Source organism: Saccoglossus kowalevskii, chromosome 3 (genome assembly GCF_978046115.1).
Source record: "Saccoglossus kowalevskii chromosome 3, keSacKowa6.1, whole genome shotgun sequence".
NCBI classification, from domain to species: Eukaryota; Metazoa; Hemichordata; class Enteropneusta; family Harrimaniidae; genus Saccoglossus; species Saccoglossus kowalevskii.
Window position 1 is genome coordinate 42,220,422 of NC_140643.1, and position 23,350 is coordinate 42,243,771.

Genomic DNA, 23,350 nt, shown 5'->3' on the forward strand with positions numbered 1-23,350 from the left:
ATCTTGCTTGCTAGATAATTTATGTCTCAAGTTATGAACTGGGGTCAATCAAATTAAATGCTCATTGGCAATTCAATCAATTTAGGGAATAATGGCTTTTATCAACAGAACAACCAAAATTCAGTGAACCCTCTTTTTAGACTTCTCTGGACAGTTGACAAAAAACAGGTATCGGGTTGTCTCAAGTGCTGTCAAATGCAGTGTATCGATCAGACCTTACGAGTGGCTAAAGCAGAATCATCTCAGGGACAGAAATGAAAACCATTGACATAACAGTGCAGTGAAAATGAGGCATAGTTCTGAATCTAGATCTGTGTGTAATTTATTTTGAATTCAAAAATGGGAAAACTGTTTTTCTTCTCTCTTACAAATCCACTCTTATAAAACCAGGTATAGATTCTATACCACATATGGAAGGTAAGACAACTAGTAGTTTTCATAATGAGTTTACCCCTAACACCCAAAAAAAAAAAATTACTAAAAACAGTTGTAAATAGTTCTAATGAAAACATAAAATCACGCATGATGAAAAAACTTTGTATCCAAGGCGTATAAAAATACGATGGTAAAATATTCATAATTTGTATTGTTTTAGTTATTTGTCAAAATTACATAATTCATAAATCCAGCTAGAAATTGTACAGAGAAATGATCCTGTAGTTCATATATGTCAAATACACATTTATACTTCATCATATTCATTTGAAAATTAGGGGATATTTTAACCATCACTGGTTTTCATTACATAATACTGTCTGGCATCCTCCAGGATTGAATAAGTTAAAAAACCAGAATGATATTGTTTAAAAAATTGCGTCTCTAATACATTCCCACTGCTAAGTGATTTTCAATTGATTAACAATGGAATATATATTGGCACAGTTCATAATCAGCGTACAATATAACATCACGAGCTTATTGATCCTTCTGTGGACGATGCTGAACTTCCAAACACACCAGAAAATAACCTTGATAAGATTGCAAATAAGAGTACAATCGCTGAAAGTATCAATATGGATGTGACCTACAAAGAAAGGAAAGATAATAATTTAATTTGTAACTTTGACAGATTGTCCCAGAGTCTCAGTCAAATTAATTGTGTTTTCATATGTACTATTAGTGAGAATGAGCAGATACCAGCAAAAAAATAATTCATGTGAATAAACAACATATAGAAATGTCATTGACAGGTAATGAAGGGAAGAATGATTTGTTAAAGATTTGGGTTTTTCACCACACACGACTCTTAGTATTGAACTGTACAGAGGAGAATACAAAGATTTCAAAATAGAAATATCAAACTAAATTAGATGTTAAGAAATCTAGTAATGTTCGAATAATAGCTAGTTTTAAGGACATTATTACAGTAATATCTAATATCTATATTAATAGTAATATCTATAATATTTACCTTGGTGGCTCGTGCCCCTGCATCTTCCGTGAGCTGGGTTACTTGGTTATTTAAAATTTTACTTTTATTTTCGATATCTGTACATTTTTGCTTAAGTCTTGAATTCTCTTTGTTTATTTCAATGAGCTACGATAAAGAAGAATAAGAAAGAAATGTATCTGTGAATGAATACAATAATTAGGTAAATACATAAAATTATAAGACATGAATAAATACAACACTTCTTTCTTGCATGGATCATTTACATGACATGAAATCAACCACCATGACAAAAATACAAAGCTGCACAACTCACCTCCTTGCGAGATTTGTCTTTATCCCTCCTCAACTCTTTGAGTTCTTTTTTCCATGTGTTTTCTTTATCTTCCAATTTAACTCGCTCTGCCTCTGCGTCTTTACACTGTGTCTGTATTCGGTTGAAATCCTGCATCAATCGACTATTGTCTTTCCGTGACCTGAAAATAGTGTAAATAATAACATTCTGAGTATTAAGGGGTTAGCAGCATACGTTCGCTGGTTCAATTTTTTGGTCTCAATTTACAGACTGAAACATACATTTTACCAATACATGTTATATACCATAATAAAGATCTTGTTTCAAACTTTGGAAATATGGCAATTTTTTCAAATTATGCAAATACCAAGTCACGTGATCACAAGAATACGCGAAAATAGAGTAAAACGGTTAATGACGCAATTAATAATTAATTTGCAGCACGACTGAATATATTTTTTTAATGTAAATATTATAGAGGGGTGCTTCATGTACAATATGTTTTTCATTTTTTTGCAACTATAATTTGTTTTTATGTAGCCTTATTTCAAATGTTTGGACATTAACACCTGAGTAAAACCAACATGTCTCTATATAAAAATAAGCAAAAAATCAAAACGAAGGCAGACAGAAAAAAATCCAGGAACATTCCTCCAGTACTTTATATAGCGGTAAAGTTGACCAAAAATGGCGACGATCTGACCTTCGTTTGTTAGAAATTGCTTACTGAATCTGTAGAACTACGCAGAAATCAATTTCAAGATAAACGCAAAACACGTCCAAGGTCAATGAATCTTAAACTAGGCCTAAAAATTTGAAAAATATGAAGTTATAATTATTGAAACATGTCTGCCTAGCGACCAGCTACTAAATAATGCCTTCTAATGTCGGGGCTAAATGTTATACGCGTTAAAGACAGGATGAAATATGTTTTGAAATCTCAGAACGGCCCTACCGTGTCAACCGACAACGTGATGACTTCCCGCGAAAGTGACGTAGTGATTTGCATATTACTAATACGGTGTGGAGGCGGAGTTATTCCAAATAAAGAAAATGGTTTAAGCCGTGTGCACAAGATATCTTCAAGTTTGTTTTGATTACTGTTCACTGTAAAACTGGTACGTCGTAGCAAGCGTGCGAACACGGTTTCTTTTTTAGTAACCATGGTGCGAACAAGAGCAATGACTTCGCCTTTTTCCGCTCGCTTTTGTGACCGCTTGTTGAATTCGACTGGACAATTTCCGCTTTATTTTCGATCGCGAAAACCCCGAAATATTACCGCCCACTCGCTTGCAGAAAATTTCCGAGGTTCACATTGTCTTATAATTGTCTTACTGGTTTTTATAAATGTTGAACAGCTGACAAAAATTCAAATACTTTTCGTTTTAACGAATCTATAATTATATGCACGCAATCTGACCCTTTGACTTCGATTTGGCTTGGATTGAATATTTTATTTTCTACAATATTCTGACGTGAAATGCAAAATGTATTTCAACACAAGTACGACATGGTTGTCTGGGTTTTCTTTCCCGATTGTTGAGTCTTCGCAATGCGTTTACGGTTTGTATAATTATTGTTGTTTTCCTCAAGGTGAAGACAAGCTGAAGGACAATGAAGCTAAATGGCAGTTCCATGCATGGGCTGAGTGAAAGAAAATATTTAATCTAAGCCTAAAATTAAACCTAATATTGCACCTCTTTGTGTACATGTTTGTCATGACAGTATATCTAGATAAATCTCCTCTTTCGTTGATAATTTCCATTGTTTGGAATGTCTGTCGACCTTGCCCCAATAATTTGTTCGGGAAATCGATCCCCGTTGGTTTCTCCATACTGAGTTTAGGACGGGCATCGGTCCCGACGTCTAGCATTCATCACAATCAGCCGAGACAAAACATTGACCGTAATTCATGGGGATCATGTCCCGTAATTTGTGGGCTGAAAACCCAAATAATAGAAGTATTATTTTTATATATATTTCATTTTACATCGCGAAACTACAACAGAGCTTGGTTGTTCGCGGTGAAACAGCCGCCTTGAAGTCGATACAACTTCAACTAGCCATTTCTTACCTTGAAATCAAAAAAATAAAAATTCCAAGAGCATCGGGGAATATATTAATAATCATTTTTAGCAATCGCTAGATTTATTTTATCTGAATACATGAAATGCACAAGATTTTTGACATTTATTGGCAACTTCCACGCTGAAAATGGTTGAAAATGTGGGTGTGGTTCTCTCACAAAATCCTGTTGATAATGCGGACAAACATGGTTCTGTGACCCAGGTCGTGCTCCGATCAGGTGACTTTCAGCAAATCAATGATGTTGTAACAAAGCATATTTGACGCTAATTGAAGGGTCGTCATACCGTCCAATCTCCGGCTTCAATTCACATAGTTTTTTTTTGTTCTGTGACAGGCTTCAAAATTATTCACTGAAAAACATTGATATATTTTGACTAAAACGGAGGGGATTTGACCTTAGTTCAGAAAGAAGAAAAACTAAGTTGAGTCCATGGCGAATCAGTTTTCTTTGTTAATTGTGAAATAAGGTAACCCAGAGTAGGGTCGATGATTTTCAGCCCTGAAAGACTTCCGCATGAATCCTGATTTTCGAATTGTTCATCTTCTGGCCACCAAATATTTTTCAGAGCATGTGGCCATTTTAGTCAAAATATTTTTTGTGGGAACACTTTTACTGATCGTGACTTAATTTTGAAAATTGAATGTCAAATTATACCAGCCTGTGGACCGACATGGTTTTGGTATCGTTATTTTTGGAATTAATCATTAACATTTTCCTCACTTCTCTGCTCTGTCGAAAGAAGTTACCTATGCCCTTTTCACGTAACTGTCTCATTAAAATAAAATATTACATTTAGAACAAGCACTCAAAACACGTAACAAGAGGTCCCAGTTAAAGTGCCTGTGCAATGCCCACCCTCACGTTTCCCATTTTAGATCTGTGTCCCACTGAAATGAGCAGTTATTGATTTTTTTGCTGAAAATGATTACTCGTATCCAAGTAAATTTGGGATATTTCTCGTGTTGTAGCCACGCCCACCTATCCTGAAACGGTCGACTGTTTCCGGATTTCCGACTCTCGCCGAAAGTGAGCCACCAAATGCCAAAATGTGAGAGGAAGTCATAACCTTGAGCCGTAATAACACTGATCATTCAGTATACTTTTAAACGATATACATTTTTCGGTCGGCGTTTTTTTCTTTTTTTTTTGTCTATTTTTTTTTTTTTTTTTTGAGAGAGAGTTTTTAGATGTTGTGTTATGGGCAGTTGCAGTGAAACGTATAATCATAGTGTAGTATTCACACGTTTATAATCGATCCGAAAGTGCGACATCAGTGAACGAAAGCCACTTAAACACAGCTTCTTTTTTTTTTTGGAAAAACTGTCCTTGTCCATGAAAAAAACAACTGGGTTTAAAGAGAAACGCCGACAACATAAACATGGCGCAACACTTTTGAAGAAATAGATTCCGGACCATGATCACCAAGGCGAATTTCAGAAGAGAGAGAGAGACGGCAAGTGTTTCAAATGAGTTGACTTTTTTTGCGATCCTGATTATCGTTTTATAGAGACCATTTAGTCCCTGTTAAGTAAAGAGTAGCAATAATTTTGACAGTAACACAAAAACGAAGCGTCGGACAAACAGGTAATTACACAGCCCTTACACGCTGCTAATTGTTTTCATTTTCGAAGGCTAAAAGTTTCTGAATTGTTTGGTGATTGGTGTTGAATGTCGAATTCACACCTCTGTTCTTTTTTTACCTCCATGCTTGCAGCTTGATCTGCGTAATAATTTATGAAATATTAGAATCCGGGCTTGGTCAATGTGTTTCCACTAAATAAAGTTTTAATATGATGTTATAAGTATGACAATCTCGCCATGGATCACGCTAACTCGAATCCACTCTGAATTTATCTGTAAGTGTGTCGATCTCGATTATTTTTGTTATCCAATTAAACGCCGCTTTTAACCCGACGCGTTCACCTATTTCAACAAAATTTCAATTTATTTCCACGCGGCTTTCATTTATTTAGTAACTGTGATTTGTCATCATTTTAATTATTTTATAGTGATCACTATAGTCTAATGTTTAGAATGTCAAAATATGTTCTCTTTTATTTTAATTTTGAAAGTTTTACTCAGACGATCGATGAAATAAAACAGTGTAGTGACGTGCCTAGTAACCTATTTTGTCCAGCGACAGTGTACAAACGTGCGCCGGTGACGATCACGGTGACCAGCTACACAAGAACCGACATATTTCGCATCTAACTCAACCCCATGCAACACAAATTTATACTATGTGTTCATTATGGTCCATTTCTCCTCGACGAACAAGTACATAAATGAAAATTTAGTCAAAGACGAAAAAACTGCACAAGAAATTTGCCTTATTTACACGTATCGGCAATGCAAGCTGCCATGCGACTTCCCCTTCTGACGTCACAAGGGGAATTTCAGTATGCAAATAAGAAGCTAATGAGGAGCCTCGTTTTAAAATACACAAAAATAAAGTTACCGTAGAAGGAGTTTAAAACACATTTTTTTCAATTAAAAAAATAATTCATGCTTAGAAACATAAAAATTAATAATATTTATGTAACAATGGATAATTTTAGGTGTGAAAATAGCAGCCATTTCACAGGTACTTTAAGTTGCTTTGACGATTGAGTGTCATGCAACTATTAGATTTGAAAAACCACCATTTCGACTACTCATGTGTGATCAGTGTTTTGACGAGCAGTCAATGTTTTCAATGAGCGAGCGAGCGAGCGAAAAAAAGAGCGATTAAAATGCTGTCGGTTTCCGGTCGGACAAGACCGCATGGTCGGAAATCAAGCAATAAGCTGTGGGTGTAAAAGCGGAAGGCTGGGCGAAATGAGTACCGTGATTACATAAACTTTGTAGTATTGATATGCAAATCGGATCTTTCATCAAGTGTCAATTAGGATTAGTTTCAAGCGAGTGTTGTGCTTGTGTTGGTGGTGTTTATAAACAATCACACGTGGCAATGTTTTGAAATAGAAAAAACGTCGAAATAAGCCTTATAAAGTGGAGTTTTTGTTTAGAATAAAAGCACAGTCATAGATACTGTCATAACCATCAATAATTTAAAATAAAAAAAAAATATTGAAAAAAAACACATTAAACGTATGCTAACCCCTTAAGTACAGAGGAGATGGTGGTGGGATGGGTTTGATGTACAAGAGATGATTATAGGCCTAACACATGGATGGTCAACCATGAAAAGTTTGTGTTTGAATCAACAATATCAAATATTTTTCCTCATTTATATGGCTACTATATATCACAAACCCACTATGAATCTTTTGGGTTAACAAAACCTGGTCATTTTCATTCGGAAAATCACTGAGCATTTGTTGGTGGACATTCTACACCGACCTAAAATAAAATATGATATACAGTAGATAATATTTGGTTTGTTTCGAGCAATGGCTCTTTATCAATAGCATAGAAGTGAAAAACCATTGCTCGAAACGTCTAGCTATTTTTAATAGTTACTCAGGACTACGATTACCAAATATTATCTACTGTACCGTTAAAGTCCTATTATAAACCGCGGTTTATATTACAATGTATCAATTTAAAAATTGGGATCAAAAGCTCAAGTTCGGGGTGCGGTTTCTATTACGTACATATTGCAATCACTAAATGGGCGTGGTCATTTTTTGTCCACAACACATGCACAAAAACAATACACCGTACAATCTCTTGAATAGGCGTCGGGGAAGAGTGAAAGGCCTTATTTTGGTTCTAAAATAGGCGTTACGAAATGTTGAAAAATTACAGTCAATCAAAAAAAAATTCCACATGATACAAAAAATATTTTTAATGTAATATGCATTTATTTTTTTAATTTTCTTGGTAACGAAAAGTATATTCTAACAGAAGTTTCAAATAAAAACACGAATGCACTGCTTAGTAGCAAATGATCACATGTAGCTCGATCCGGCCATGCTGCTGGTCACAAGTGAATAACTTACTTGTTTTCGAAGTGTTGATATTGGTGATTATTATTTAGTAGTGATTACAATAACGCACGAAAAATAAATTCGTTGAATTGTTATAAAATGCAAGTAAAATTCAACTTAGTTTCCCCGTAAGCGAATGATTTCAGTCACATGTAAACAGCCGATACGATATCCGCCATGCTTTGAATGCTCACGTGACGTATTATTGACCGGATAGGTCAAGTCGCTAATTAACCAATCAAAATGCTGGATGGTGCCCACGTGTCTAAATTACATAGCTCATTTAAATATGTTAATGACAGTTCAGCGACCTCATGGTGAATGCAACACGGAAGAGATTTACCGATAATGTAGTGCGACCTTTCGCCTTTGATTTCCATGGGAAAACGGCATGATTTTTTTTTTAAATCAAGAAATTATTTGTTTTCGACAGATAAATTATTCTTCAATGCTCAGTTTAACACTTTTACGGTGATAAAAGCTCATTGTCTAAAACTTACGAAACCCAGACGTATTCAGAAAGAGTATTGACAGAGGTCGCCGCCAGAACAAAAGCAGTTTCATTGCCTGTCTGACATCTTATCACCGCTGAACAATAAATAGGTGTGAATATTTTAGGCATGTTGTCGAAACAAATGAATAGGATTAGGAACAATGCCGTTTTGGAACAGCTGGTTGAAACAATGAAGTCAGTCACGGTCTTGTTGAATTGGGGGTGCGGTTAGTAATAGGTACTTTTCAAGTTTTCAATTTTTGTTAAGAACTCTTTAACCCCAAAGCCGGAATTGGGGGTGCGGTTACTATTACGTATGCGGTTTATATTAGGACTTTAACGGTATATCATATTTATCAGTATGAGCAGCGTTTATTTATTACCAAAAATAAAAATGGCTACAATGTGTTGATTTCTCTGTTCTCAAGCTAACTCTACTATACTATGTATATTCAATATTTTGGCATTTCATGGTATTATAATTAAAATAAATGACTCTTCACTGCTCATAATTACGTGATAATATGGCTTCATCTAAATAATAAGCCTGACTGCGATTCATCCAATATTGCACACATCCTCATCCTTGCACTTTAATCATGCAATAACATGCAGTGCATCATCCTTTATTATCTAACTACAGGCCAGTACTACAGGGTAACGTAACAAAATACAGACTACATTAAAGACATACTTTCTAAGTTCCTGTTCCACAGTGTGTATCTTTTTCCTGAGACTACTGCATTCTTCTTTCAAGCCATTCAAGTCAGCTATAATAAGAAAACAGAACAGTTTTAGGCAACTGGTAAATAGGTATACATGCCACTTCAGAAAATCTATTAATTAGATAAACAAAACAAGCAAAGAATGCATGCTACTTTTTAACTAACTTGCCAAATGCACAGATAATTTTAATAGATATAAATTTACAACCAAACAGAGTTGCGACAGGACACAACCAAAACATCCAGCAGACTTTGCAGAAAACAAGTGTTCAACACAACAGAACTGCTCATTTGTATTCAATCTTGAACTATCAAGATGAGCCAAATCATGCACAGATGGACTGCAGATAGTAGCATATAGTAGCATACAGCCTTTAAGAGATTAGCAGTACTCAGCATTCATATTATAGAGATATGAATTATGGGTTATCCTGATGATAGAAAATGAGATAGTGATGAATGATATTACTGAAGCTACAAAGAAATGATTGTATATTATTGTAGTTGTTGTATTAGGCCATGCTGAGGTTAAAGCCTGGTTCAAAAATTCTAGAAATCAGGGTATGTTAATTTAAATTATATTTACAGTTACATATTATGTAAGACATGTTTATTGATTTCTACAGATACTAATCATATATCAGATCTGTCATTTTAGATCAATAACTTAACTGATAGATTGCTCCTACAGGAATTATCAATGAATCAATATATGTCTTTTACTCCCTAATTACTTTATATCCAAATTAGAAATACAGTAGAAATCTATGATGCAGATTGAGGTGGACATTAAATTCAGAATTTCAACATGATTACCCTAAATGTGAAAATAAATTATGAATGACATGCAAGTACAAAATTAGGTATCTAACTCCATAAATCATCATTGTGAGAATACTAAGTAAAATTAAATGAATTAATCTGATAGAGAAATAAATCAACTCAATTTGGTGGCAGAGTTCCAGGTACCTATAAATATATATATAACTTCAAAGAAAAAGTTCTAGGGTTGAAAATAAATTTTTTACATAAAATGACAAAAACATTCACTAAAATTAGAGAATTGACGTTATTGTTACAAAATTAAAAAATCTTAGAGAGATATACAGATATACTAGCTCTGCTTGACTTTGTTGACAGTGGAGCAAAAATATTATTGCTGAAGTATTGATAGGTACAATTTACATGGTAAAACCATTATTGCAAATTATTTGTATAATTCTATCATTAAAATGAATATCAAAAACCATAAGCTATGCTCTAGTAGGCTTTTGGAAACTTGTGACATTTCTTTAGTTAACCCAAGTATAATGCAATGAGATTCACATTGCAAACAAATTATCTGGGGGTCCATGGCTGTCAATGTGCTGAAACTACAATATAGTTTTAACCTATTTAAGTAATAGATTAAGTGATGCATCATAAAGTGCTAGCATATATGCCTGGATATATTAAGCAGAGCAAACATTAATTATAAACAGTGAGAACAGGAAAATAAATGCATAAATACTGGATGAGAATCAATCATAACCTGGTAATTGTAAATGTGTGAGTGGAGTTATTTCCTCATCACTGGTATCGTCACCATTCTCAGGTACATCTAGGTGGTATCTTTCAATACCTGGGGGAAGGAGGATGGGAGCACATACAAAATAAAAACACATCAATGGAATAAAGAAACATTTTGGAATGCAAAGTTACCACATATAATACAGGAATAAAATAGGGAGGACATTATTGTAAATGACATTAAAAAAATACCACAAGAAAAGAGGCTTTTTGCTCTACTGTTTATGACGTTATGTATTTTTGGTTAGGAAATTACCGTATTTGCTTAATCAGAAGCACATGTGTTTATATAAACAAGTCATTGTCAATGACACGTCCCTGTTCTGTTCATATTTGAGTGACATATACATTCAAAGCAGCAACAATATGGATGTTGAACTGCATTCAGTAAAACAAAATAGCCACCAGTCAGCCATTTTCAACACAATCCAAAAAAAAAATTAAACTAAATTTGCCCACGCATGACATAGATTCAGTTCCGGTATGGTGAAAATGTGCAATTTTTGTGAATTTTTGACCTTAAAAGGACTGGCCCAAATGCACAGGCATATGTATGATATAATGTATGATGTGTATGTGAAGTTTGAACTTGATCTGTCCAGGCATGTCCGAAATATGGATCGAAAACTAAATTCTTTAAAACAAAATGGCCGCCAGTTGGCCATTTTGAACTTGATCCGAAGAAAAATTGGTATGCATCAAGCTTAAATTTTGTTTAATATATGCACTAAATCTGAACAAAATCCATCTATGCATGACTGAGATCCGGTTCCGGAATTGTGAAAATACGTGATTTTGATGCATTTTCGACCTTAAAATGGCCATCATTCAGCTATTGTTAAGCGGATCATGAAACAAATGCACATATCTATTTGTGACATGATGTACCATGTGTGTGTGAAGTTTGAACTTGATCAATCCAGAACTGAATTCTTTAAAACAAAATGGCCGCCAGTCGGCCATTTCGAACATGATCCGAAAAAAAAAAATGACGTGCATCAAGGTCCTATTATGTTTAATGTATGTACCAAATGTGAACAAAATCCGTCCACGCATAACTGAGATCCGGGTCCGGAATGGTGAAAATGTGCGATTTCAATGCATTTTCGGCCTTAAAGCGGCCGCCATTTGACTATCGTTAATGAGATCATGAAACAAATGCACATACATATTTGTGACATGATGTACCTTGTGTGTGTGAAGTTTGAACTCGATTAATCCAGGCATGTCTCAGATACGGATCCAGAACTGAATTCTTTAAAACAAAATGGCCGCCAGTCGGCCATTTTGAACTTGATTCAAAAAAAAAATGACGTGCATCAAGATCCTATTATGTTTAATGTATGTACCAAATTTGAACAAAATCCGTCCATGCATAACTGAGATCCGGGTCCGGAATGGTGAAAATGTGCGATTTTGATGCATTTTCGGCCTTAAAATGGCCGCTATTCGGCTATCGTTAATCGGATCATGAAAAAAATGCATGTGCATATGTCCCATATAATGTGTGATGTATGAGTGAAGTTTGAACTTAATCGGTCCATGCATGTTCGAGATACAGGTGATCACGGACTCACGGATGCACACAGGGCAAAACATAAGTCCTCGTTTTCGGACTACATCCGAACGGGGACTAATAATTGATGTGTGGTTGCAATTATGGTTACTTCATGGTTTAAATAACTCCACTATGTTGAGTGTCTTCCTCAAAACAAAGTATGATAACAGTGATATACTAGTAATTTGCCATAGTTTCAGAATGTTTTAAATCACAGCCATGGTAGTCTATATGGTTGTTGCCATGGAAATTGCAATTGTTATCACTATTGAGCTGGTATTTTTCAAAAAAAAGTCAAAAATAGCATTTTTTACCAAAAGAATTTGCTTAAAATAGAGAATTGAAAATATCACTATGAAATGAACAAATCTGATAGAGGTCCACTCAAGGTACCTACATACCAAGTAAAAAGCAATTTAGCTAGTAGTTTTCAAGAAGTCAAAAATTGCATTTTTTTAAAATAGAGTTGAAGACATCACCACGAAATAATTGAGCTAAAAATCAACCATTTCAAAAAAGTGCGCTTGAAGATAATTTCACTTGCCAAAACCTTATGAATAATAAATACATTTACAGTAGATTGCAGGTTTTAGAAATATACCAGAATTGCGAGGAAATACACGTCATGCAATATTTGCTTACCTTTACTCCGCATTGTCTCATCTTCATATTTCCGTGCTTGACGTTGCAATTCTTTAGCTGCTTTGCTAGCTTGGTTCGCTTCCTGGGCTTGTTTTATCCGCTCTCTTTTTTCTTTTTCTAATGCACTTTGCAGTTCCCTCACTTGATCTAATGTCAAGACAGAGATTATGTGAAAAATAAAGAAAATAAATGAACTCACTTAAACATAATATTGAGTCAAGAGGAAGTTTTTAATTAATCCAACCAGTCAAAGTGTATTACAAAAATGCTGCAGGATTTTGTTGTGAGACAGAGAGGAGGATAAATTACCTCTAAGTTGTTTTGCTTCATTATGATTCTGTTTAGCAGACTGCTGTGCATCAAGTAGTTGTTCTGAAAGTAAGAAACAATGTTTAAACAATTAGTTCATTGTAGTCTACCTATGGATCTATTGTAAGGTAAAGAATTTGACAGGAGGATGTGCCCCCCCCCCCACACGCACACTATAACTTCAGAGAAGACTTCACAGTAAAGAAAAGCAGACAACAGACAAAGACAAAACATGACAAATATTCCCAAATGAAACATATGCATGTATATGAATAGGTCATACAAACAACCAGAGTTCACTGGGTATCATCATTATAGGGGGGAAAATAGTTTTGAAATCTGTGGATCCAATCACACTGCAAGTGTTTTTATGTAGCTGTAAACAAAATAATAATTCCCATGTTACAAAACCATACAACAAAACAAGACGACTGTACATAGAACATAGAGTTGACAGACTAATATAACATACAATTTTACACACACCATGGAAGGTAAAAAGAGAGGAGATAGCATGCTATTGTTCTCCCTTGTTCCATGATCGTTTCGATTTATTTACTTGGTAAACAATTTCGTAATGCGATTACGTGAATAATTCATATTCGGGTCGGCTCAATTCAAACATGACAACAAATCTTGCTGCACCAGTAAAACTATCAAGCAAGACAGCAAGACAGCAACATAACCATAACCCAACATCCATTCCTATTTGAGTATTTCAATCGTGGACAATAACTGTAAAAATCGTTAAAATGAAATGAAAAATATGTATGTATATGCTCATATCAGAAAACTGACACAACAATAACTGTTTGTGATCACACCATGGTTCTAACATCACACCACCTTCCATATGATCACACACACAACGTATTTATAAGTATATTTGTTGTGCCGAGGCGGTAACAAAATGGTGAAACTATTGCGAAAAAAACTCGTTTTTTTCACCATCGCATATCACCGCAAACAAACAAGACAAAGCTTACTCGCAAGTGCCTGACATAAAGTCCCACTTGAGCTTTTTAAATACTTTGGGAGACAATTGGGCGTGTAGTTTTTTCGTCTTTAAAAATGGAACAAGTTTACGTGCAGAGACCGAGCAGCGTATCATCCACTCACGCTGGAAAACAACTGACGAGTGTTATGTTTCTGGTGTCAATGACCTTTCTGCGCATACACTCTTCCGTCTCTTCGCTGATGCGCAGTGCCACTCGTGACAGTGATTTTTTTTCACAGTCACGAAAAATGCGAGTTCATCCCATTTCGCTGAGTAAATAAGCGGTACTGGTGACGGGGTAAAACGAAATATAAACAATAGCAATAAGGCGATATTGTTAGCTTGAAACAAAAGAAATAAACCGGATTAAAAGTTGTCCTATCTCCTCTCTTTTTACCTTCCATGCACACACACACAAAGACAAACAAGTGGGTACACACACAGGGAGTCAAATGAAGGGATAAACTCTAATACCTACTTTTGATATCGTCCAACATATTGTCTTTCTGTCTGTACGTTTCCTGTTCTTTAGATAAAATACCTCAAGAAGAAAAGACGATAGAAGTGACATAGCTGTGACTGATTATAGTAAAAGTTGTACTTCATTTCTACTAAAAATGATAACCCTTTAAATTTTGAGCAAAAAATTTTGATATGCAACATTTTTACACATCTTTATGTATTTTTCTACAGTGGTATTGTTTATTTCGAATAAAAAAGGCCTAATTCACATTGGTTGTAGGTCTTGATCAAATATGGGAAAGATTATGCAGCTTTATCTTAAAAAGAGTGTTCAAATGGTAGCAAAATACACCCTAAAACAACAAAAGTTGTAGAGTTCGGGAAGGGATAGGGGCATTTGAAGTGTGCAATAGTTGAATTTTAATGTTTTGGGTAAAATTGCTATGTGAATATGAAATTGATTAATATACAAATTTGCAAAAAGATAATGACAAGAACAACAAATGTATTTACAGTGATGTATATGTGTGATAATTAGAAGCAAAGACCAAATTTTAAATGAAAGCAATATACAAAATATACAAACATCTCATGATGGTTTACAGTTGTTACAGTTTGTTTTCTGAAAGTCTGATGTTGCTTGAATGATTGGCATATCACTATGCAAGTATATAATGATGCCATAGTAATGAAAAAGAAATTGGTGAATAATTTGGATGCAGTTATTAATCAGATTACAACAATAACACAATACAAGTAATATCTTTAATAAACTTTCACAGTGAATATGCAATCACATGTTCACATGACATCACAGAGAACTGATATGTTCTGATTTTGACAAACCATATGTTGAAAATGAAGCTCCTGTCTACCAAAAAAGGTTTCCCAGATTACCTGACATTAGTGAACATGCAGCCTCTCGGCTAAGATAGCTGCACTGTTAGCAATGCACATTTCAAAAAAAGAATTGAAGATATCATTAGAAAATGAACAAATCTGATAGAGGTCTGCCTCAGGTAGTATTAGTATCAAAGCAATCAGACTTGCAGTTTTTAACAAGAAGTCGAAAATATAACATTATCAAAAATGACAAAATGTTCACCAAAATTAGAGAATTGAAATACCATCACGAGATGAACAACTGTAGTACATATATGCCTAATATCCAATCAATTGGAAGTCGAAAATATCACTTTTCACCAAAAATGTCAAAAATATTCATCAAAATTAGAGAATTTAAATATCATCACGAAATAAACAAATCTAAAAGGTTTGCCCAAGGTACATATACACCAAGTATCAAATAAGAATTGTAGTTCCCAAGAAGAAGTCAAAAAAGAAAAATTTGACATGGATGTTGACGGACAATCACTCGTATGTTAAGCTCTGCTCGACAAAATCGACAGCGGAGCTAAAAAGAGAAAGAAAAGATATATGCTTACTTTTTAGGTTTTCAGCTGCTTTGTGGTTAGTTTTAGCGGTTTCTTGTTCTTCTAGAAGTTGATCTACAATTATAAAGCAGATGGTAGATCATACAATTAATCTTACATAAACTATTAAAATGAGAATTTTCTTGCATGTGACAGGTACAAATATAGAATTCTTTGGTCTGGCTTTAAAAAAACAAAAATCAAAGAAAGCTTAGAAAGAACTCCCGTGTGCTGAGAGTATTGGAGACACATTCAAAATTAATTCAAAATTACTTGAACTTGAGATGTTGATGGAAACGCAAAAAACTAATTATGCAAATTAGGTAACTAATATGAACAGATTTAAGTGTAAAACTAATAAGGTCTGCACAATGTAACAAGTTTGATTGAAATGTGATTAGAACCAAAATAATATTAATTATTATGCTAATTAGAGAATTAATATGAACAGATTTTAACCCAAAATTAATCAGGCTGTCTATTGTCCTAGAGCACTTATGTACCAAGTTTTATTCAAATGTGATGATCAATACTTGAGATATCAGTATTAATTAATTATATTAATTAGGTGATTAAGAAGCATAAATATTTACCAAAAACTAATATGGTGTATAGTCCTAGGTTCATTGAAATGTGATGGGTACTCTTTAAAAGTTTCATTGAAATCCAATGAGTGGCTTTTAGACATCAGTGCAACAGCCATAGAACAGCAAAAAATTAACTAATTATGCAAATTAGGTAATTAATAGGCACAATTATTTATCCCAAAATTAATCAGGTCTCTGCAGTCCTAGAATATCTATGTAACAAGTCTCAATGAAATGTGATGATTAGTACTTGAGATATCAGGTGAAAAGCTGAAAATTAACTAATTATGCTAATAAGGTGATTAATATGCACAAATATTTACCCAAAAACTAATTAGGTCTCTGCACAGTCCTCAAGTAACTATGTACCAAGTTTCATTGAAACATGATCATTACTACTTGAAATATCAAAAGTTGAAAATTAATTAATTATGCAAATTAGGTAATTAATATGTACTGATATTACCCTAAAAACTATCAGGTCTGTGCAGTGTCATATGACATCTATGTCCCAAGTTTTATTGACATGTTATGATTAGTACTTGAGATATCAGTGGAAAAGCCGAAAATTGATTAATCATTATGTAAATTAGGTAATTAATAATATTAACAGATTTTTACCCCAAAATAATCAAATCTGCGCATTAGTTCAGAGCATCCATGTGCCAAGTTTCATTGAAATCCAATGAGTGGTTCTTCAAAAATCAGTGAAACAGTCATAGAACAGCTTAAAATCAGTTAATTATCATGCAAATTAGGTAATTAATATTCATAGATTTTTACCCAAAACTAATCATATCTGCGTATTGGTTCAGAGCATCCATGTGCCAAGTTTCATCAAAATCCAATAAGTGGTTCTTCAAATATCAGTGGAACAGTCATGGAACAGCTTGAAATCAGTTAATTATCATTCAAATTAGGTAATTAATATTCATAGATTTTTACCCAAAACTAATCAAATCTGCGCACTAGTTCAGAGCATCCATGTGCCAAGTTTCATCAAAATCCAATGAGTGGTTCTTCAGATATCAGTGGAACAGTCTTGGAACAGCTAAAAATCAGCTAATTATCATGCAAATTAGGTAATTAATATTCATAGTTTTTTACCAAAACCTAATCAACTCTGCGCATCATCCCAGAGCATCTATGTACCAAGTTTCACGAAAATTTGATTAGTGGTTCTTGAGATAACGGTGGAACAAAAAAAGTGACATACATACATACATACATACATACATACATACAGACATACAGACAGGGTAACTGCAAAGACTGCCTTTTGTGCTTCGCACACGGGAGTCAAAAACATTCTTAACAAGTCTGAATTAAAATGATTAAGAGTAGTGAGATATATCTAGAGATATGAGCTAAATTGAACCTAAACCCACTGTAATGTTAAAAACAAATACTCAAGCAATATTCATACCTCTAAGTGCAATAATCTGTTCTTTGACTTCCTTAGCCGAGGCTTCTGCTTTGTTCAATTGTTCTGAAACATAACAAATATAAATAAATAATATAAACACTATCAATCATCATATTTAATCTATTTAAATCTTCCAACTTATCATGAAATTAAAAGTCATAGTAAAACCTGGGTTGTATTTTAGCAAAGACCACATTAATCTATGTGAAAAGTTTATTAAATTGTGACAAGATGAATTTCATATGTGGAATGTACCTTGTAAGTCAACAGCATGATCAATTGAATCTTTGGCTTCCTGTTTAGCTTCCATAAGTTGTTCTTTCAGCTGCATATTCTCACTCAACACTTTCACCGTTGTTTCCTGGGATTCTGATAGTTCATCTGAAAATTATATCAAGTTATACTCCTTATTATCTTACCAAATTGATTTAATAGATCTCCAATCATTGTGACATCTATACACATATCTATTAGATATATATATATATATATAAGCACAAATGTGTGTTGTGAATACAGGGGTACATTAGGATCCATTGTGCAAATGTGTAGAAATATGCGATTAATACGGGCAACTAACGGTGAAGGAACATAAGCCTTACTCATCTGTAGGGACTGTGTAGCCTTGATAGATCACAATTGCAAACACCTGTGTATAATAAATTACCAATCTCTATTTGATACTATAACCAGCAGCTGACTTCAAAACTCCCTTATTATATTCATGTGTGCATGCTAGGTTATAGAATAATCTAAATAAGACAGACATACTACATCAACTGGGTATAATACCCATAGTGAATATCTCTTAACAAGTCATAGTGATATATAGTTGATAACCATGTGAAACCGTGAACATCAGAGAAACCAAACACCATAGTGACAAACTGGTTGCTATTTTAAGATTTTAATTTCTTTTTAACCAATTTAGTACTGACAAAATTTATGTAATTAGTGAATATAACTGCAGTCACATGGGATTGTATACATAGCTGTAATTAGAGAATTTAAATTGGAATTTTTTGAAGGTGTATATCATTTATTTATGAAAAGGCTGATATACTGTAAAATGACTAATTTTCACTGGGTTTAAATTTCGCTGATTTACTATTTCAGGCATATTCAGAAGATTTTAAATTTATGGTTTTATCATTTAGTTAATGTGTTCTATGCTAAATTTTACATATTCACTGGGTTTTAATTTAGCACATTTTCCAGTCAGCGAAATAAGCAAAATTAACCCCTTTACAGTATAGAACAGTGCTGAGCCTCTTTGTAACACACAGTAAACAAAAACTATATTGAGTACCATCTGTATGAAGTGAAATTTGCATTGCACCCAACACGTTTAAGTGGCTGTCATGTCTAATAATTCAAATACAGTAAGCATTATATTGGCCAGCTTTATATATAGATATTCTGTGTATTCATTCTCTTCACCCAATCCAGCTTAAAAATTATATGAAATTTTCTGTTGTGAGGCCTTGTTCTGGCACTCTTCATTTAAATGTCATTGTTGTTAATATTTTGACGATTTGACCGTGAACAAATTCATGAGAATCTTCATTTTACTCATAAATATATCTAATTAAAAAAAAGCGACATAAAAGGTGACTCTTTTAAACGAGTATTATAATATTTTCTGAACAGCAGGCACATTTGAATAAACACGGCTTGATGCAAATAATGAACATATGGATTGTTACAGAGACGAGGAAAACAACGGTGCACTAATCTACACAATACAAACCATATGTGTATATAACAACTTGATTTTACAAGATGGAGTAATCTTCATTCCACAAGAACTAGCCTAGACAATCCAATTTCTATACAAAGCCATGGCATATAAGCAGCTTACCTATTACTGTGTCCGACAACGCTCAACAAATACAAGAATCACAAAATCGTATATGTGTCTAGCTACTAACAACGAGAAGCCAATCAAATATCATACTTCTTAGTTTGATAGTAGTTGCACTTCCTAGTTTGGCATAACTCAGCAATTTCCATTGAGCTACCAAGACAGTCTCCACTTTAAAACCGGTGCTCTCCACTACATCAAAACTACCTGTGTGTTGTGTTCACAGCCTTACAACTGTGTATTGTTATGTTAATGAGAACGGACAATACAACACTGTGCTGGAATATCCACTTTATGTATAACATTCCAGTACAGAGAAACTTGTCAAATTACAATGAGTAAACAACAGTTTAAAGAAGTATAAGGAATTTGGTCACGGTTTAATAGTTCTCAATATAATGTAGTTACCACATCTCTGTTAGCAATACTTATTGGTACATTTGCCATCTAGGTTTAGCATTACATGCCAAGTACATTTGCCATCTAGGTTTAGCATTACGTGCCAAGTACATTTGCCATCTAGGTTTAGCATTACGTGCCAAGTACATTTGTCATCTAGGTTTAGCATTACATGCCAAGTACATTTGCCATCTAGGTTTAGCATTACATGCCAAGTACATTTGCCATCTAAGTTTAGCATTACATGCCAAGTACATTTGCCATCTAGGTTTAGCATTACGTGCCAAGTACATTTGCCATCTAAGTTTAGCATTACGTGCCAAGTACATTTGCCATCTAGGTTTAGCATTACGTGCCAAGTACATTTGCCATCTAAGTTTAGCATTACATGCCAAGTACATTTGCCATCTAGGTTTAGCATTACGTGCCAAGTACATTTGCCATCTAGGTTTAGCATTACATGCCAAGTACATTTGCCATCTAGGTTTAGCATTACGTGCCAAGTACATTTGCCATCTAAGTTTAGCATTACATGCCAAGTACATTTGCCATCTAGGTTTAGCATTACGTGCCAAGTACATTTGCCATCTAGGTTTAGCATTACGTGCCAAGTACATTTGTCATCTAGGTTTAGCATTACATGCCAAGTACATTTGCCATCTAGGTTTAGCATTACATGCCAAGTACATTTGCCATCTAAGTTTAGCATTACATGCCAAGTACATTTGCCATCTAGGTTTAGCATTACGTGCCAAGTACATTTGCCATCTAGGTTTAGCATTACGTGCCAAGTACATTTGCCATCTAGGTTTAGCATTACGTGCCAAGTACATTTGCCATCTAGGTTTAGCATTACGTGCCAAGTACATTTGCCATCTAGGTTTAGCATTACATGCCAAGTACATTTACCATCTAGGTTTAGCATTACATGCCAAGTACATTTGCCATCTAGGTTTAGCATTACATGCCAAGTACATTTGCCATCTAGGTTTAGCATTACATGCAAAGTACATTTGCCATCTAGGTTTAGCATTACATGCCAAGTACATTTGCCATCTAGGTTTAGCATTACATGCCAAATACATTTGCCATCTAGGTTTAGCATTACATGCCAAGTACATTTGCCATCTAGGTTTAGCATTACATGCCAAGTACATTTGCCATCTAGGTTTAGCATTACATGCCAAGTACATTTGCCATCTAGGTTTAGCAATATGTGCCAAGTACATTTGCCATCTAGGTTTAGCATTACATGCCAAGTACATTTGCCATCTAGGTTTAGTAATAATGTCATCAAACATACATGGTACAGAACTCAAAGCACACATGACCTCCCAAACCATGTAAAATGCACCCGGCACCAGAACAAGTTATATTACTGAAATCATCCCAATGTGCAATTCCATGCATCAATTAACAATCATTTGATGTGCAATTAATAAGGTCTTGCTTTAAATCAATTGCCACCAGCTGCCACTGTCTTCATGTATGGCTGTCCTGCACATTGTCAAACCATTGACAATGTTATGTAATTTCCTGTATAACAATAGCTAACTCAAGAGAATAACAATAGAGCTGAAGGAGCTATTGTTAACAATGATAATATAGGGGAAGGGTGGAATTTATAGTCACCTGTCGCTTCAAACTAGGACAGAAAGAAAAAGACCAGAAATGTCAGTGAATAGTTTGATTGCAAATAAAACCTCTATATATACATCAATCAAAAATACTAGGATTCTTTGAGTTAAGAAGTAATTTGAAACTTGAACAGCATGTCACTTCAGCCCTATAATTTTAAATACCCATAACTTCAAGTAAAAGTATGCCATTAACTTACAACTGAACTTGAACTTCCTATTTTAAAATTATTACATGGTAAGTTTTAAGAATAAAACACATAATAAATAAATGTCAAAAATGCCTGATTATGAATTTTAAGCACAAAATGGTAATCTTGACTAGGATCATGAAGTGAATGGACATTCACATGTCTCCCAAGATGAATACTGTATGTGTGAAGTTTGAATGTGAATCTTACATCCATCTGTATCTATTTTCTACCAAAAAAAAATTATCCTATTAATTTGTGAACAAGAAAAAAATAATTTCCATTTTTAAAAAAACAACAAAAAAAACAATTTTTGTTAACTGCTAATTAATAGAGTTTTTACAGTAGTCAATGTCGGTAGTACACTATTCTACTATCTAGACTAAAGCTACAATGTACGGTATATAAACACCATATGTTGATGAGTAAAAAACCCCTCTGATTAAAATAGAATGGATTATACAGTAAACCTGTTCCACCTGATCCACTGTAGACCATACACGGTGATACACCCACAAGAGACAATATGTCAGACACATAATAATTTCTAATAGATAATGAATCTGAGATACAGCAGTTGTTTACTGCCATAATTGGAGATAACCCATTTTAGTTATCTATTTTATTAACTGTTTATTTACCATATTAGCTCTATTAGAATCTCCAATTTATGCACACATATAACTTGTGTTTCACCTACTGAATATATAAGTATTGGTATTGTTGAAATTTAAAGCAAACAAAATTATATTATTAATCAGAGCATATGCATATTAAGCCAGTAAATTCTATGTTTTCTCCAGAAAAGGTTATGCCTGTGTATGTTGCACCCAGTAATTAAAAAGATAAGGAACTCATAATATTCATTCACATTGACGTTTTTTTACAAGGAGCATAAATATGGTGGCCAGAGGATAATATGCATAATTATTGCTGGTTTTTGTTTCACCATATATTTTGTTTTTTGTGTAATTTTTTTTATTTTCAGTGCAATCAAAAATCAATAGTTGACAACTTTCAGCCATATTAATAATAAAATATTACACATAATAAATATGTTTGAATAAAGCAACAGAGCAATGTATATATTCCTAAACTAAGTATTACATAATTAATAGTTTCACCCCTCCAAGGTAATTTAAACACCACGATTTTTAAGCCTCTTTATGCCAGCACAAAGGGTTCACCATCAATTTCTCTTTAACATCAACGTAAAGAGACAAAAAACAGATATGAACACACTACAAGACTGCACAAGCTAAATTAAGGCAGTGATAAGATAGTATTGACAGTAGTAACAATTAATAACAACAGAAATAAATATGTAAGCCAGCATAAGACAGTCATGTGAT

General features: G+C 34.0%; 1 protein-coding gene across 1 annotated transcript in view; it reads right to left on the reverse strand.

The window, feature by feature from the left end:
• Positions 1–297: 297 nt before the first annotated feature.
• LOC102809759 (uncharacterized) overlaps positions 298–23,350 on the reverse strand; it is a 79,435-nt gene continuing 56,382 nt past the window's right edge. Inside the window, exons 17-27 of the mRNA XM_006816631.3 lie at positions 18,163–18,288; positions 17,908–17,970; positions 15,907–15,969; positions 14,478–14,540; positions 13,003–13,065; positions 12,694–12,840; positions 10,456–10,545; positions 8,894–8,969; positions 1,707–1,866; positions 1,412–1,537; positions 298–1,024 (exon numbers count right to left, since the gene is read on the reverse strand). Of these exons, the coding sequence (XP_006816694.1) occupies positions 908–1,024; positions 1,412–1,537; positions 1,707–1,866; positions 8,894–8,969; positions 10,456–10,545; positions 12,694–12,840; positions 13,003–13,065; positions 14,478–14,540; positions 15,907–15,969; positions 17,908–17,970; positions 18,163–18,288 (1,094 nt within the window). The 3' untranslated portion in view covers positions 298–907. The remainder of the gene's footprint in view (positions 1,025–1,411; positions 1,538–1,706; positions 1,867–8,893; positions 8,970–10,455; positions 10,546–12,693; positions 12,841–13,002; positions 13,066–14,477; positions 14,541–15,906; positions 15,970–17,907; positions 17,971–18,162; positions 18,289–23,350) is intronic.